We start from the raw sequence: 15,886 nt of genomic DNA on the forward strand, positions 1-15,886 counted from the left end.
TCTCTCTGTCAAATAAATAAAAAAATAAAAATAAAAATAAAAATCCGTGCCACCTTCCCGCAGCTAGAGAACAGTGTCTGGGGTTTTGAGGCCAGTTAAAGTCATTTGACCAAAATGACAAATTGTCATGGAAAAGAGATAGTCAGTTATCATGAATAAAGAAAAACACAGTTTAAAAGGGCCTTAAGGTGAAACCCATTCGTTAAAACAGGTGTGATTCTCTTGTTTCTTTCCGGTAACCTTGCTGTTGGCCAGTATGCTGTCCTGCTTAGCCGAGGGGATGAGAAAAGGTGACCGATGTTCAGGGAGGAGTGGGAGCCCATATAGCATTTTCTGTATGGCTAAAGGGTGTGGGCTTTCAGCTCGTCTGCCACCAGTTGCTTCCAGGCCAGGACACGTAAAGAGTGTAAAATGCGAAGATGTGTGGGGAGCTCAGCTAGCTCATGTTCCCGAGTGACCCCTGCCAGTGGTAGAACAGCAGCTCTTGTCAGACCCTCCACAGACACGTAGAGGATTCATATCAAAGGAGCTTACGATGTAGTGAATATACCTGATCAAATATTTGAAAGCATCCCATTATCTTTTTTGTCCGTGCTTCCTAAGTAAACATGCATGTGACTTTTTTGAAAGCATGATAATCTTGAAGAATTCTTCTGCCAAACAGAAGTAGCAATTAAAAGATCATTTCAGTGGTATTATTTTTCATGCAAACAAACAAAAAAACTAATAAAACAGTAGGTATTATGGGAAAACCACTCCCAAGATACTATTTGTGCAAGCTCGGACCTTTTCCAATGGTTGCTGCATGAACATGAGTTATTCTTTATCTGAGTACAAAGGGTGGTCTCTCCCCAAGTGGCAGGCAAAACCATTTGGCACTGCTTTCTCTCTGTCATCCACTTTGTTTGCTGTTTCCCTGTAGCTTTCAGGGGGGATAAGGCCAGCTGTCCAGGTTTGGGCTCTTGGCAGGTCTAGTTAGTCTAAGAATTTTCCCGTTTATAAATTCTCATCGATAGTAAGGGTGGTGGTCCTAAAGACAACCCACCCCTGGAGCCTCTAAAAGAAAAGCTGATTTGGCCCTTACACAGTTGAGTCTTTGGGTACGGGCTGAGGTCTCCCCGCAAGGCACCTCTCAGTTCAATACCAGAAGCAGACTGGGAGCAGCCAAACTCACTACAAAAAAAAGGAGAAACGTGGCTGCCTATTCCACTCAGGCTTCCAACTGGCCAGAAAATGTTTCACTGGTGTGGTGGGAGTTCTTGGTGTTGGCCTTCTTGTTTCGCTCAAGGACATTTAAATTACATGCAAAATGTCCACACTTTTAAAAAATATATCCAAAGGGTTTTTTTAAGTTTCTGATGTATATATGGCCTTGTTTTGAGTAGCAAGCGTTCTGCAAGACTGTTCAGGAACACAGAACAAAGCACAATTCCCAACTGGAAAAATGGCACCATGAGTTGGGATGTGGTTTTTGCCGCCATTTGTGAGAAAAGTTTGACCATTGGGTTTATCAGCTCTTAGCAAGGCAGACCCTTAAAGGAGGTTTTTCAGGGAGGGAGGCAGACATCAGGGCAGTGACCTTTGGGCCATCTTCTCTGGGTACCCTCAGCTCCCTCACCTTCAAGTTCATTGCAGGGAGGGGCTGCAGGGATGTAATTCACAAAGAAAAGGCCAAGTAAAAGGACCACGGACAGAAACATTCTTCCTCTGTGTAGCATATGCCCCAGGACCTGTTAGGGAGGAGGTTGGCAAAGATGCTTCAGGAGGGAGGTGGGGCTTCTCTGCGGAGGAGACCGAGAAAAAAAGGAAGAGAAAAAGTAGCACCTGCTTATTTTAGCCAGCACCTTCTTAATGAAGAAAGGTTTCATTTGGAATTGTAACACGTCTAAGCTAAAGGACCGGGAGAGTTGAGGTTCCTCCTTAAGCTACTAACGGAAACCCGACTGATGGTCAGGACGTGCAGGGCGCTGCCTTAGAGCCCAGAGGACCCATCTCCTGTCTGGGTGTTGAGGGAGAGGGTGGAAGCAGCGCCGGTCTGTAGCGTCTGTTACTTGACCCTCCGTTCATCTTTCGTTTATGGTTTTTACTTATAATTATTTTAGGCTATCATCAGAAATGGCAGTTAGAAACTTTCTCCCAATTATGAGTGGAAAATGGTCCAGAGAGAGAAAAACGGCAGTGCTTGTCAGCCTTAAATGAGGCAGGAGCCAGACTAGCTTAGCCCAGAGTCTAAAAAACAATTTTTAAAACCACAAGAGTTATAATGAGCGCTGGGTGTTATACGCAAATAATGAATCATGGAACACTACAGCAAAAACTAATGATGTACTGTATGGTGACTAACATAACAAAACAAAATAAAATATAAAAAAAATAAAACCACGGAATATATGTAGGAAGGGAAGTAATAATGAAATTAACTGCGAGGAGTTATTGAGCATTTACTATGGGTCAGTATTGCTCTACATATATTTATAATTTACCTATAGCACCCCTAACAGAGAGGTAGGAAGGAAGGCAGCTTCAGGAAATGAATGAATTACTGCAAAGATTATGTCCTCAGAATCCCTAAAAGGCCAAAAGGCAAAATAAAAAGAGGAAAGGTCTCCCCTTTCCCTTCCTCTGTCCCCACCTCCTACCCCAGTGGAACTCAAGCTCCTGAGACATTAGACCGATCAGAGCAAGACAGGGGCCTCAAATGCTCCCCAGGGCACAGGAAGCTGGCAACAAGGGAGCCAGCTGAAAATGTGGCCTTTCCCCAGAGGGACCTCAGCAGACCTCTAACTTTTTAAGAAAGAGAAGCTCTGCAGGGGATCACCAAGAGGAAAAATACCAGCAAACGGGTGCCTGGACCTTTCTCGCAGACCAGAAAGCGAAGGTGAGGATAAGCCCATCCTCTGCTGAAGTTCAGTGGGCAGTCCAGGAAAGACAGCTGGTGAGAGCTGGTGGTGAGCTGGCCAGTGGCCTTCTCACAGGGGAAGGGAACAGGGAAAAGGACACTGAACAGAGGATGAGAAGACAGATTCAGCACTCAGAGGCTGTAGCCAACACGTTCACGAAGCAGAGCAGATTCTCAGTTTGCACATCTGGTACTCTTTCCCTCAGCGCTGCTTTGCTAAGTGAACCCCTTTGCAAAATGCTGGGAATGCTGTTTACCTCTGTATATGCATGAGTAAGTGTCACAACAGGCTGTGAATGCAGGTTGAGGGGTGCAGGCAGGGCGTACAAGTAACAGCCCCCGGCCTTAAACAGGGCAGGAGCCAGCACATAGATGTATGTGCCTTCCCCTGCCCAGGGAACACAGAATGGACAGTTACTGATGTGGACGCTTACTCAGTGCATTTCTCCTTCTCCAAGCATGTAAATTGTCCCCTGGCTGAACTCTAGAACTTGGGAGACTCCTTTTGAATGGATACATTCATTCGGCAAACATTTACCATGTTGTCTACACTGCCTAATTGTGTGCTCGAGAGAGCACATCAGTTGAATAAAACACAGTCCGTGCCCTGGAAGAGGACAGGCTGGTAGGCTTCGGTTAACTGGGGTCTATTTTCCTTCACCCAGGCCAGCATTTCCCATGGAGTAGCCCACCTCCATTAGGAATGAAGATTCACAGGCCCCACCACAGACCTGTTGAAACACAATCTGCATCTTTAACCAGATCCTTGGGTGATTCTGAGGGAGGGCTGTTGGTTTATTAGCCCACGTAATGAAAGCATTTTCTTAAGTTGATGGCACCCTGGGTCTCAGAATTCTTCAGGGTCTCCTTGTGGCAGCTCCACGTTACTATCCTCATCGTTCTCCATCTCCCAGCTACAGTGAGGTTTATTCTGTTGACAAATCCTGCAGTTTTGTTGTGATCCTTTTCCGTAGGAAGGTCCTTTGAAGACCAAGCCCATTCTGTTTCTTTCCTCTTCTGCATCGCGGTGGAACATGCGCCCTTCTCTTTGTAGCACTTACATCCTCCTCCCAGATGCCATGGCGTGTGCTGGTGGGAGCCAAGCAGACGGGCAGCCCTGACAGGGACACTTCGAAATTTCCGAGTCTGCTTGGCTCAGGGAGAATCCCATCTTATAGTCTAGAAGTTGTGTATGGCATGAGGAGATACCGGGGTGTTGATGTTTATTTCCAGCAGGAGAGAGAGGTGGGCGTTTAGTCTTAGTGATAAACCTGGCCTACAGTGTCTGAACATTAGCCCTCAGCCCCTGTAGTCATCCCATTCAGCTTTACTCAGCCTTTCTTGGGAAACTCTCTAGTACTTTTTAGTCAGAGCAAGTGTCCCCCAGAGATGAGGCTTTCTGCCATGTCCTTTTTAAAGCATAGAGATGTTATAGAAAGAAAAACAAAAATTCATCAGTGGGCATTTATACCAGTTGCCATTGCAAGAAAAATCTGTGGGTGTCAAAAATATTTCCAAGCTGAATATCTATTTCAAGTATGTGTTCTAGGAAAGAAAAAAAAAACCTTCAGGGCAATGGAAGATGTGGGCGAGGCCTGTAAAATTGGTTGGAACAAGATGATTCTGTCAGATCTATCCATGCTTAGAGTTAGCATTTAATTTTAAGAAAATTCCATTTTTGGGGCGCCTGGGTGGCTCAGTCGTTAAGCGTCTGCCTTCGGCTCAGGTCATGATCCCAGGGTCCTGGGATCAAGTCCCACATCGGGCTCCCTGCTCGGCGGGAAGCCTGCTTCTCCCTCTCCCACTCCCCCTGCTTGTGTTCCTTCTCTCGCTGTGTCTCTCTCTGTCAAATAAATAAATAAAATCTTAAAAAAACAAAAAACAAGGGGCGCCTGGGTGGCTCAGTCGTTAAGCATCTGCCTTAGGCTCGGGTGATGATCCCGGGGTCCTGGGATCGAGCCCCGCATCGGGCTCCCTGCTCGGCGGGAAGCCTGCTTCTTTCTTTCCCACTCCCCCTGCTTGTGTTCCTGCTCTCGCTGTCTCTCTCTCTGCCAAATAAATAAATAAAATTAAAAAAAAAAAAAAAGAAAATTCCATTTTTGTGGGTCCTAAAATTTGGGAAATCAGAAATCTGATGGGGTCCTCCACACACCTTGGAGGCCGCCTGAGACAAGGATCTGGGACACATTAAGTAGCCACCATTGGCTTCCGTTTCCTCTGCCCCAGTGGAAGCGGCACCCTTTGGGTTCAGCACTTACATGGTTTCCCTGGTACCTTAATTGGTTACACGCTTGAGTTTCTTTTGTTGAATGAATTTCCAAAAAGGCTCTTAAACCAGTGTCACTGAATAGATATCCATAGATATCAGAGCCTAATGCAGTTTCTTCGGAGCCTCTGTGTGACAGTACCTTTATGCAGTACCTATAAGAGTGTCTTATAATGAGCTGTCTTTCTGTTTCAGTAAACACATTTTATACTCCACCAGCACTGTAAGCTCCCCTTCTCCAGAATGAATCCACGGCAACTGAATCCATTTCTGCCCTGAATGCTCCTAGAGCAAGACTTTGTCCGATAAGAAAGAATATATGGCTTCTGTCCACGAACTTCTAAAATGCTGGCATCCTTCATCGGAGTCCCTAGATGTGCCCTGAAATGTTATATGATAACAACAGAGTTGTGAAAATAAAAATGAGCTTGGCATCTCTCATAGTTCAAGATGCAACCATAACGAATAGGAGCTGGGAAAAAAAATGTACCTATGTATCCATCCTGCCTGATGTTTCCTATGGGACCATAAGTGGCCAACTCTGAGCCTCTGATAAGTTAGTCCTCACTGATGCCCCAGGGGTGAGCAGGCTAGTAAAAACATCCTTACGGAGTCAGAGAGATTGAGGTTTAGATCTGGTTTGGAGTCTGGAATCATGCTGCCACGTGACCTTGTCCCAACACTCTACCTCCCTGAGCCTCAATTTTCTCACTGTGACTATAAGGATGACTATACAGTATAAGATCTGTTTTTCTCTGGCTTGGTGAGAATTAAACAAGTAACATACATGGAATGCCTAACAAGACCCTTGGCACATAGTAGCTGCTCTTAAAAAACATATTGCTGTTGTACAACGTTGCGGATGTACTTAATACCACTGAATTATACACTTAAAATTGGTTCACAGGGTAAATTTTATCTATTTTTTTGGCACATAAAGAAAAGTAATACTCTAGCTGACCATCACTGCAATGCCTGAAAGATACCAGCCCCATCGTCAACCTTCTTTAACCAAAGGGGAACTTAACCCTACTTAGGTTCACAGAACGTGAGTCCTGAGGGGACCTGGAGGAGGGCATCTAGTCTGACTACCCCAGATGGTGATGCTGCATCCCAGCCAGCCCGGGACCAAGGTCCTTACACTTGCCACACTTACCAGCGTTTCTCTCCAGCTTCCCAGCTTGTTCTGGTGGCACGGGGTACGGTGCTGGTGAACTTGGAGCAGAGCCCTCATGGTCTGACAGCACCTGCAAGGGGCCGGGGGGGGGGGGGGGGACAGTGCCCTTCCCCAGGTGGAGCCGGGCCCCAGGTTTCTGGGAGACTGAACAGCTCCACCTCCATGTCATGTCGCCTCGGTGTCTTTCCCGCCTCTGGTGATCTGCGATTGGTACGGAACTCTCCCTGCTCAGCCACAAAGAGTGCAAATGCTTTTTCACTTTTGTTTTTACAAATACAAGAAAAATAAGGCTTTTCACAACGAATAGCCACCTTTCCTTTCTTCAGCCCATTTTTGAGCCTTAAGCTCTGGAAGAGTGTACCACCACCCCCTCTTTAGATTGTGATGATTGATTATTTAAATTTTGGTTATTGATGCCCATGGGACCATTTGAGCATATTTTATTCACAGTGAATTTATGTCTGTTTAAAGACTCTGGTCTAGAAAAATAGTCTGTCTTAGACCTTCCTGATGGGAAATGTGTGTAGAATGCCACCACTAGCAGCTGGTACCTCTTAGAACCGAGGTAGCGGGAGGCAGCTGATGGAGAGGCGTTTCGCCAGCTTAGGCCTTTCCACCTGGGTGTGGTGTGTCAGCCAAAAAGTCAGAAATGGATGAAGAGCCAGGTGACCAAGAAGTAAGTAGTTTGGCAAAAGGCGCCCTTCGTGGATGCGAATGGCACATGATGTTGTCTTCTTCTGTTCTAGCAAGCAGACGAGACCCTGGACTTTGAAGAACAGATTCTGGAAGCTGCTAAATCCATTGCTGCTGCCACAAGTGCCCTGGTCAAGTCGGCCTCGGCAGCCCAGAGGGAGCTGGTGGCCCAAGGAAAGGTGGGTGAGCCTCGCTGGCCAGGTGCTGGAACCTCCACACGGTGAGAGCCTCTGAGGGCCAAGGAGATGGGACGGCCTGTGGCCTGGCCCGAGGCCACCAGTGCCAGGCCTTCCCTCCCTGAATTGCCCATCTCTGCCCCATCTGACTAAAAACTCTGTTTGCTTAAACCTGACATCCAGAATGAAGGGTTTGGCTTCTGGGCCAATCATCTGCTTCTTGTTAAGGAGAGCATCCTATTCCAGGCCGCGATCAGGCCCCGAACAAGACATTTATATTCTCACTGTATATGAAGCTATTTAAAGATGTAAACTGTCATATTTTCCTAGTGGATGGCTCTGGGAGCACCAGAGTCAGGGGCTTCATAATACCGTTTTCCAGCTTCAATGCTCAGTCCGTTCTTTAGAAGTGTGTAGCGACATGCTCTCCAGCTCTGCAGTTAGCATTTTCCTGAGCCCATTGATCAAAAAGGTCAGTCTGGTTTTAAGTCTGAGATTTCTTTGATCTGCCTCATCCCCAGTCACCCATTCCATCTGCATTAGCATGAAAGCATAGTTCTGTTTCAGTGACCCAAAGGATTAATAGTCTATCAGACTAATGCTGCATCTGGGAGGGTCTCCCAGTTTAAAATATTCCGTGTGTTGTTCCCATACACTGTGGAATGACTCCATCCAAATTACATCTTGCGGAGAGCCTCTCGAATCTGGAGGCACTACAGAAATCCCGTCAGGTTGTGGGTTTGGGGAGTTTGGTCACCGTAATTGTCAATTACTTCTGTTTGATATTAAAAGGCCTTGCTGTCAGTGTACAAGTAGACAAATATGATTGTGCCTTGACCTCAGAACTCGTAGTACAGACAGGAAGTTATGCCCAACCAGTGGCCATCCATCTTCCTTCACGAAATCTCTCGTGAGCTAAACCTTGTCCTAATCCAACCCACATACTGCGGCTCCTGTTTCTACACCGTCATGTGTTGTATTGTTTGTTATTAACATGTGTATGTCTGTCTCTTCACTGGCATGCAGTCTGTCCCTTCGTGCTTCTCACTTATGCCCTGTAGATGCGGCAGAGGGCTGACTTCACTTAAGTACTTGCTGACCAATCAATATGTAAAGACTAAAAATGGATCGTTGAGAAGAATATCCTACCTAAAAATTCCAGTCTCTTGATAAAGGGCCGACTGTGTGCCAAATTGCTAGTACTAAGAGAATCTAACTTGTTCAAGCATTTGTTGAATATATTCAAGCATTTAGAAAGTTGGTAAAGGAGGCCCCACGGGACTTGGGTGAACTACAGGCTTATAGACAGGACCTTGGGGTTTTATCTGATGTTCACCGAGCCTTGGTATAGTGCCTAATAATTGCTGACAGATCCCTAATTTCATATTCAAATTGAGGTACTCTTCTCTGACCTCCCCAGGCACCTCCCACCATGTAAAGGTTTTGCCTCCCAAAGCCATTCCCTCTGCATCTGGACAGAAAATGTTTCACTTGTTGCTGTAATTTCTAAATAGAAACAGAGATCATCTTAACGTCTAGCTTTCTACTTCTCTCCCAACCCCTGACAAAACAGTCTGTATTTCCTTAAGGCAAGCGTCTGCCATCAGCTGCACTGAAGGAAAGGCACCAGTGGCCTTTTTCCCCCCCATCACCTGCCAGAAAGTCACAGCATGGCTTTAGGGTCAGCAATCAGGAGAGATGTGAGTTTCCCTTGGCCCTTGAAAGAAGAGGCCTCAGTGGCTCCTGTGTTTGAGATGGAGAAAGGTTGGCAGAGGAAAGAAGTGTGGGAGGACAGCCCCGATCCGTCATTCCTGCGCAGTTTGCCCGGAAACACTACCTTGCAACAAAATGGTGGCCGTTCTGAGTGTCTCAGATCAAGTCCTCGGGGCCCAGAGGGACCCCAGCCAGCATGTGCGGGCACAGTCTTGGAGGGGCAGCAAGGGCGTCCCGTTCTCATGCTGGTGGTGCTGTGTATCTGAAGAGATGTTTTTCTCTCTAGTTCCAGAGCGAGGTAGAGTGTGAGGGGCTGCAGGTCCCGCTGCGCTCTCCAGCGCTCATTCCTGGTTTCTGCCCTCCATCTCTAGGTGGGTTCCATCCCTGCCAATGCTGCCGATGACGGACAGTGGTCCCAGGGGCTGATTTCTGCCGTGAGTCACCTTCTCCTTCCTTCCCGATTGCTTTTTGGGTGCCCTGAGGTAGGTTCGGGCCCTGGGTCACTTCTCTACTGACTGTCCCCAGGCCCGGATGGTGGCAGCTGCAACCAGCAGTCTCTGTGAGGCAGCCAATGCCTCCGTTCAGGGACATGCCAGTGAGGAGAAGCTCATCTCATCCGCCAAGCAGGTCGCTGCTTCCACGGCTCAGCTGCTCGTGGCCTGCAAGGTGAAAGCCGACCAGGATTCAGAGGCCATGAGGCGGCTACAGGTAATGGTCACTGATGCTGGTGGGAAAGTACTCCTGTTGGAGCGGGTAAGTGTCGCCAAAGGGGACAGTCTCACTTCCTTGGCATGACCTACCAGGCCTTCCATCAGCCAGCTCTGTCCCACGTTTCTCATTTTCTACCCAGTATAGCGTGCATCCTACGCCTGCTGCCCCAGCAAACTGACATTCTCCATGTGTGCCTTCTGGTCTCATGCTTTGGGGCTCCCACTCACCCAGAATGTCCCGGCCCTCCCCACCAGCCCCACCTGGTGATCTCCTACTCCTTCTTTGTGACTCATCTCCAGAGTCACCTTTTCTGGGAAGCCCTCCTTGACTCCTGCAAGTCGGGCAGTCGTTCCCTCCTCTCTCCTTCCAGATAGAGCCCTTGGCCAGACCACTTTTAACAGTTCCTGTCATCTGGGACCGCCACATTTATTTTAACATCGGCCTTTGATAAGGCTGTGAATTCTTAGGTGCAGGCACCACGTCTTTATCTGCATATCTCTCACACCTGAGATGGCACCTGTTCCAGTAGGGGCCCTCATGCACTGTTTGCGAAAGAAAGGAGAAAAAGGACTGAGGAATTTCTAGAAGACTGTGGCTGAGGTTTCCCAGAGCCCAAAGAACATGCTCGTGATGAAAGTTATAGTCGAATCCCCCCCAGTGCATACAAGTTTTCCTGATTGTTTTAATTATAGAAGTGTTTAAACACAGTGAAGGAAATGTTTGGATGAAAAAAAAATCACAGAGCCTCAACCTCTTCACATGTCAAATGTTACCATTTTTTTCTCTTCCTGTTTTTATGTCTATATAAAATAACTCTGCTTGTCATCATAGCAAGAGACATTCTGCTTTTTTTCCACTTAACATTTTATCATACATAGCTTTTTATTTGAAGAAAAGGCTTCATAATTTCTCTACATAAAGCTAATTGGTCCATTCTCCATGAGCCTCATTTTAATGATTGCATGATACTACGTCACCTGATTATGCCAGAATTTCCTTATACTTTGGACATTTTGTTTCAAATTTTCTAGATGTCCTAGATATTAGAAGTGTTAGAATGCAGACTGTTTATATGGCTGAAAAAAACGTTTATATTCCATGAATAAAATCATAAATGGCAGAAACATTTGAACAATTTCACCGACATTTGGAACTTTCATTTCATTTTGAAAGTCCTAAAGTGTGTTTCTGTTACTCAATCCTCCTGAGTCTCCCTCACCCACCTCCCTTACCTTCATTCGACTCCTGGGATAAACCCAGGGGGGAAATGGGGAGTTACATGTTGGTGAATGTGTGGTTTGTGGGATTGGAGGACACTGCTGGAGAAAACATCCTGAGTTAAGAGAGACCTGGGTTCAAGTCCTGCCTCTGCCATGTATTAAGTGCATGATCTTAACACAGATCACTCAAAACTCTCCAGGCCTTCAATTGCCTGGGCTGTGAAATAAGGATAGAGATGCCCACACTGGATCTTATGAAGGCCAAGAGATGTGAACGTGCTTGTGTGAGCCCCGAGAATTTACACGGGCAAAGCACAGCATCACTCGCCTTGTCATCATTACTGATGTAACTGGGTGCTGCAGTGTCACATCTGTGTTCGAATCCCAGCTCTGTAACATACTAGCTGCAGGGTCTCAGAGAAGTTACTCAACCCAGTTTCTGCATCAGGGAACTGCAGTGGTGACCTCTGACCTCATAAAGCTATTTTGAGAATGAACTTGTCATATATTAATTGGCATTCCCTTCCCTTCTGGTGCAAGCCCTCATAGTCCCCATGGGTCACTTTAGATCACCCACCAGATGAGCTAGTTACTTTGCGAAGAACTCAGCTTTCCAATGGCTCATCCCCGTGCACAAGTCCTTGACTCTGAGGGGACCTGAGCCAGGAATATGGGAGACTTAACGAAGCCTGGACCACTGTTAGAAGAAAATTCCAAACTTTGGGGGGCAGGGGTGGGCAAGAAGACAAGTCCCGGGGGCCCTGCTTCATGCACATTAAGAGTAAGCCAGTGTGGGCTGTAGCCCTTACTAAAGATCTAGACTTCACATTGGAAAGCTTTTCTTTACCTGTCTCTAGCAATGGCCCCATCCTTGAGCATTTGGCCTAAAAGCCCAGCTGTGCCTCTGAAAACACACCTGTGGAGGCCCTAGTTACTGTGGGGCTCCCAGCGCCCCCCCGCCCCCCCCCCTCCCCCCCCGCCGTGCAGGGTGAGGCTGTGCTTTCCTACCCTTCGTTTCCTCAGGAAGCATTCAGTGAGTGCCAGCCCTGGGCATCCACTGTGCCAGGTGCTAGGGAGGCAAAGACAAGTCACAGCCCCTGCCCCCAAGTTAGTCACTGTCCAGGAGGGAGAGGGGCAACCACAGTGTGGGAGGGGACACACACAAGCCAGCACAGAACTCTCTGGGAGCGCTGTGGGGGGAGTGTGTGTAAGGCCATAACAGACAGAAAAAGTGCTATCCAAGCCAAGTCTTTGTGTTTGTCTGAATTGGATGGGGCAGGGAGAGGTAGTGTTCTAGACCAAGGAGACAAGCCCTGGACCTGCATCTGTTAACACACATTTCACATTGCTACAGTCATCTGTTTACATAAGTATAATCCCCCTTCAAAAGTATGTGTTCCTTGGGAGCCAGGAACTGTATCTCATTTCTCTGTGAATGACCTAAGGTTAGGTAAGTGCCAGTGTTGGTAGAATAGATGGACGGCTGGACAGGCAGATGGATACCAAGGAAAGAAATGCTGTGTTATCATTGGATGATAGGGTGATAAATCGGTTCAGAGTTCCATGAACTGTACTTTCATGTCTATTCTTGCTGAATCCAAATTGGCCATTTCTAATGATACAATGTATGTTTTTTTCTCCCTCTCCAGGCAGCAGGAAATGCTGTGAAAAGAGCCTCAGATAATCTTGTTCGTGCAGCCCAGAAAGCAGCATTTGGCAAAGCTGATGATGATGATGTTGTAGTGAAAACAAAGTTTGTAGGGGGCATTGCTCAGGTTTGTGATTAAATCCAGAGAGTGTTTACTCCGGAGATGGGCATTGTTATAAGAAAGATACAAAATAATAACGACTTAAACAGGATGGAGGTGTATTTCTCCTTTGTGAAATAGTCTGGGTCTAAGCAGTCTGTGATGGTATGCTGGTTCCTTTGTATCTGACCCCCAGGCTCCATCTGCCTTATTGCCCCACCATCCCTGAGACGTTGCCTTGGCCAGTTGGTCCAAGATGGGTCACTAACCACCCTCGTTTCCTCTCATGTGCCACTGGTCAGGACTTAGTCATGTGGCCAACCTGCACAGAAGTGCAGGCTTCCCAGCTGCAAAAGGTGCTGGGAAATGTAGTATTCTTTCCTGAGGAGCCCTGTGCCCAGCCCAAATCAGGGACTCTGTTATAGAAAAGGGGAAGAAGAGAAGTTAGAAGACAATAGCATTATCATTTAAATAAAATGATGGATTTGGAGCTACTACCCCACTCCAGGTATTTGGCCCTACAGAGAGAATGAATGGTAACCCCTTAACAGAACTTAGATAAGAGTAAACAGGCTTCTGGCTTATTAGGATTGCATTCTTGAGCATGGTAGTGAGGAGCAAACTTCAGGAAATCAGGCCTGCAGTTTGGGGTATGTGTTGATATAAATTCATTATACAAGAATGGTTTCCTTTTTTTTTTTTAAGATTTTAATTTTGTGAGAGAATGAAAGCGATCGAGCACCAGCTTGGGGGAGGGGCAGAGGGAGAAGCAGACTCCCCACTGTGCGGGGAGCCCGATGCAGGACTCGATCCCAGGACCCCGGGATCACTACCTGAGCTGAAGGCAGACACTTAACCGACTGAGCCACGCAGGCGTCCAAGATTGGCTTTCTTATCAGTGTCAGGAAGTTACTCATCCCCATGCCTTCCTTAGCTCTTCCTGAACCATTCCCTGTGTTTGGAAATACACTGGATGCATTTCTACCAGAATCTATTTCTTGATACACTAGTTCCATGAGAGGTTCCATGAGGAAGGACCGCTGATCAAATAAGTGTGGGAAATCCTGTCCTCTCTAACTCCACCTCAGACTATCATAGTGATCATTAGCCTAGGAAAGGCTCTGAAAGGGCCCATAGGGAAGAAATCTACTTGGCTTTCTTGAACACAAGCTTAACCTTTTTTTACCTGGTATCTATTAACCAGTATTTCTCTGATCATATCTTAGAAGGATGAAACAAATAAATGAAAGCTGTCACGTAGTTAAGGACTCCGGCTTCAGCTTCAGGGACACTTGGCCAGGTCCTGCTCCACTAGCTGGGTGTTCAGGGAAGTGGACCCACATCTCTCAGCTTCAGGTTCCTCATTGGAAAAATGGGACACTTGATAGGGACGACTTCACCGTGTTGCCATGAAGACGAAAGAACACTCCACGTGAAGTGCTTACCCCAGCACCTGGTGCACAGTAGGGATGCAGTAGATGTTTGCTGTTAGATCACTGGCCAGAAGTCAGCTTATTTCGTGGGTCAACTGGGTCATTGGTCTCAAAACCCAGGATGTGGCCCAGAGGCTGGTCTCCAGAGCTAAAATACTTAGTCCCGGTGTCTTGCTGTGTTGTCCTATAGCAGAGGCTGTGGGAGCTCATGAGACAGGCAGTGGAGTTGGGGAGGGCAGTTTCCTGGAAGGTTTTAGATCCATCCAGCTTGTTGCTTTCCTTGTAGATCATTGCCGCCCAGGAGGAAATGTTGAAAAAAGAACGAGAACTGGAAGAAGCAAGGAAAAAACTGGCCCAGATCCGCCAACAACAGTATAAATTCCTACCCACTGAGCTGAGGGAGGACGAAGGATAAGGCCAGAGCCAAGTTGGCGTGCCCCAGGGGATGGCTCTGCAAGAACTGGACAGACCGTGTTCCCAAGAGGCTGGGCACTTACCCCTGGGGCCAGCCCAGAGCCTTGAGTGCTCATTCTCACGTCTCTGTCCCGTAGGGCACCGGCTGCATGATCGTGATGTCACACGGTACAGTGTCCCACCCACAGCTCCTTCGCCACCTCCCCTCATGCCTCACCATATCTCAGGAGAGAGGGGCGCACGTTTCGTGAACTGTTACCAAGAAAGAGAAGTCAGTATTATGTCGTTCTCAGACACTTTTGCTTTCGTTGGTCCTTCTCTAGGCCCCGCTCCTGGGCCTTCTGTGAAATCTTGAGAGGAAAAAAATAATGGCTTGGGGAAAATCACTCATGTCCTAGGTAGTGTTCTCCCTCTCAGGAGAAGATGGAAGTTGGAGTTGGACACAGTTAATAAAAGCCAGAAACGTAAACCAGTGTGGACTCCAGGAGGGCAACTCCGGTCCTTCGGTGTCTCAAGCACTGGCTCCCCCAGAGGGTGGAGAATTCCTGCTCCCATTTGCACGCTTTCTTGCCTCTGTGTGTAAGCTCCTTGTGCAATCTAGACCCATCTTGTGTTCTGTGGCCCAGAAAACCAGACAATTATTTTTTTCCTCCATAATCCAAAGGGCAGAAGTACGGGGGACTGCCAGGGCTTGGTGAGCAGGGGCTGTAATAAAATGTGTGGGCTCCTTCCTCTGCAGAGCTGTTTCAGTTCGTACAAGTTCACCCACACAAACCCACGGCCTCCAGGCGACAGTCTGCACAATGTCCCCCTCCGAAGCATTCGAGGTGGGGATTCAGCTATAATAAAGCAATTCCGTGGTGACTCCACCTTCCTGGTCCTACATTGGCTCCTCTGCTCTCAAAATGCTTAGATTTCCGGGTTGCAAGGCATCGCTTTCAAAATCTGTCACCTGTCCTGCCTCCCAGGGTGGACACTTTTTCTGTCTTAATATTCTTAAAATCTAGATGCATCCTACAATCCACATGAACCTTTAACAAGATACTTGTGCTGATGAGTGCGTCTTACAAGGAAAGGCATGTGGTATTTCCAGAGTCCATCTTCTGGATGCCACACTTCAGGATTTCATCCCCCCCCCCCTTTTTTTGTTCTCCTTTCAGAGCCTGTTCCTCTAAAAGGGCATTTTAAGACCTTGAAGATACCTTTAATCTGAGCCTTTAATCAAGACAGTACGTGAAGGACGAATGGCTTGTGGAATAGATACTAATGCCAGATAGCAAGTGTTTTTTAGAGAATTCACGAGGGGAAGACAGTGGTGATGGAGGCGCGTGGGTTTTGAAAATAGCCATCCTCCACTGCCCTATAGTGACATGGTGTCCCATCTCCTATCTCCTCCACAGTATGGCTTCCGGATTCCAGCCAGGGTAAAAGTGGGT

At 47.3% G+C, this 15,886-nt stretch overlaps 1 protein-coding gene across 2 annotated transcripts in view; it reads left to right on the top strand.

The window, feature by feature from the left end:
- The window catches only part of TLN2 (talin 2), a 191,678-nt gene extending 176,498 nt beyond the window's left edge, over window positions 1-15,180 (top strand). For both annotated transcript variants that reach the window (XM_044917829.1, XM_021693794.1), the window contains 5 exons: window positions 7,089-7,214; window positions 9,296-9,358; window positions 9,450-9,632; window positions 12,505-12,630; window positions 14,323-15,180. In XM_044917829.1, the coding sequence (XP_044773764.1) occupies window positions 7,089-7,214; window positions 9,296-9,358; window positions 9,450-9,632; window positions 12,505-12,630; window positions 14,323-14,451 (627 nt within the window). In that variant the 3' untranslated portion in view covers window positions 14,452-15,180. The remainder of the gene's footprint in view (window positions 1-7,088; window positions 7,215-9,295; window positions 9,359-9,449; window positions 9,633-12,504; window positions 12,631-14,322) is intronic.
- The last annotated feature ends 706 nt before the right edge of the window (window positions 15,181-15,886 follow it).

The sequence above is a fragment of the Neomonachus schauinslandi genome, chromosome 9 (assembly GCF_002201575.2).
Source record: "Neomonachus schauinslandi chromosome 9, ASM220157v2, whole genome shotgun sequence".
In the NCBI taxonomy this organism is placed as follows: Eukaryota; Metazoa; Chordata; class Mammalia; order Carnivora; family Phocidae; genus Neomonachus; species Neomonachus schauinslandi.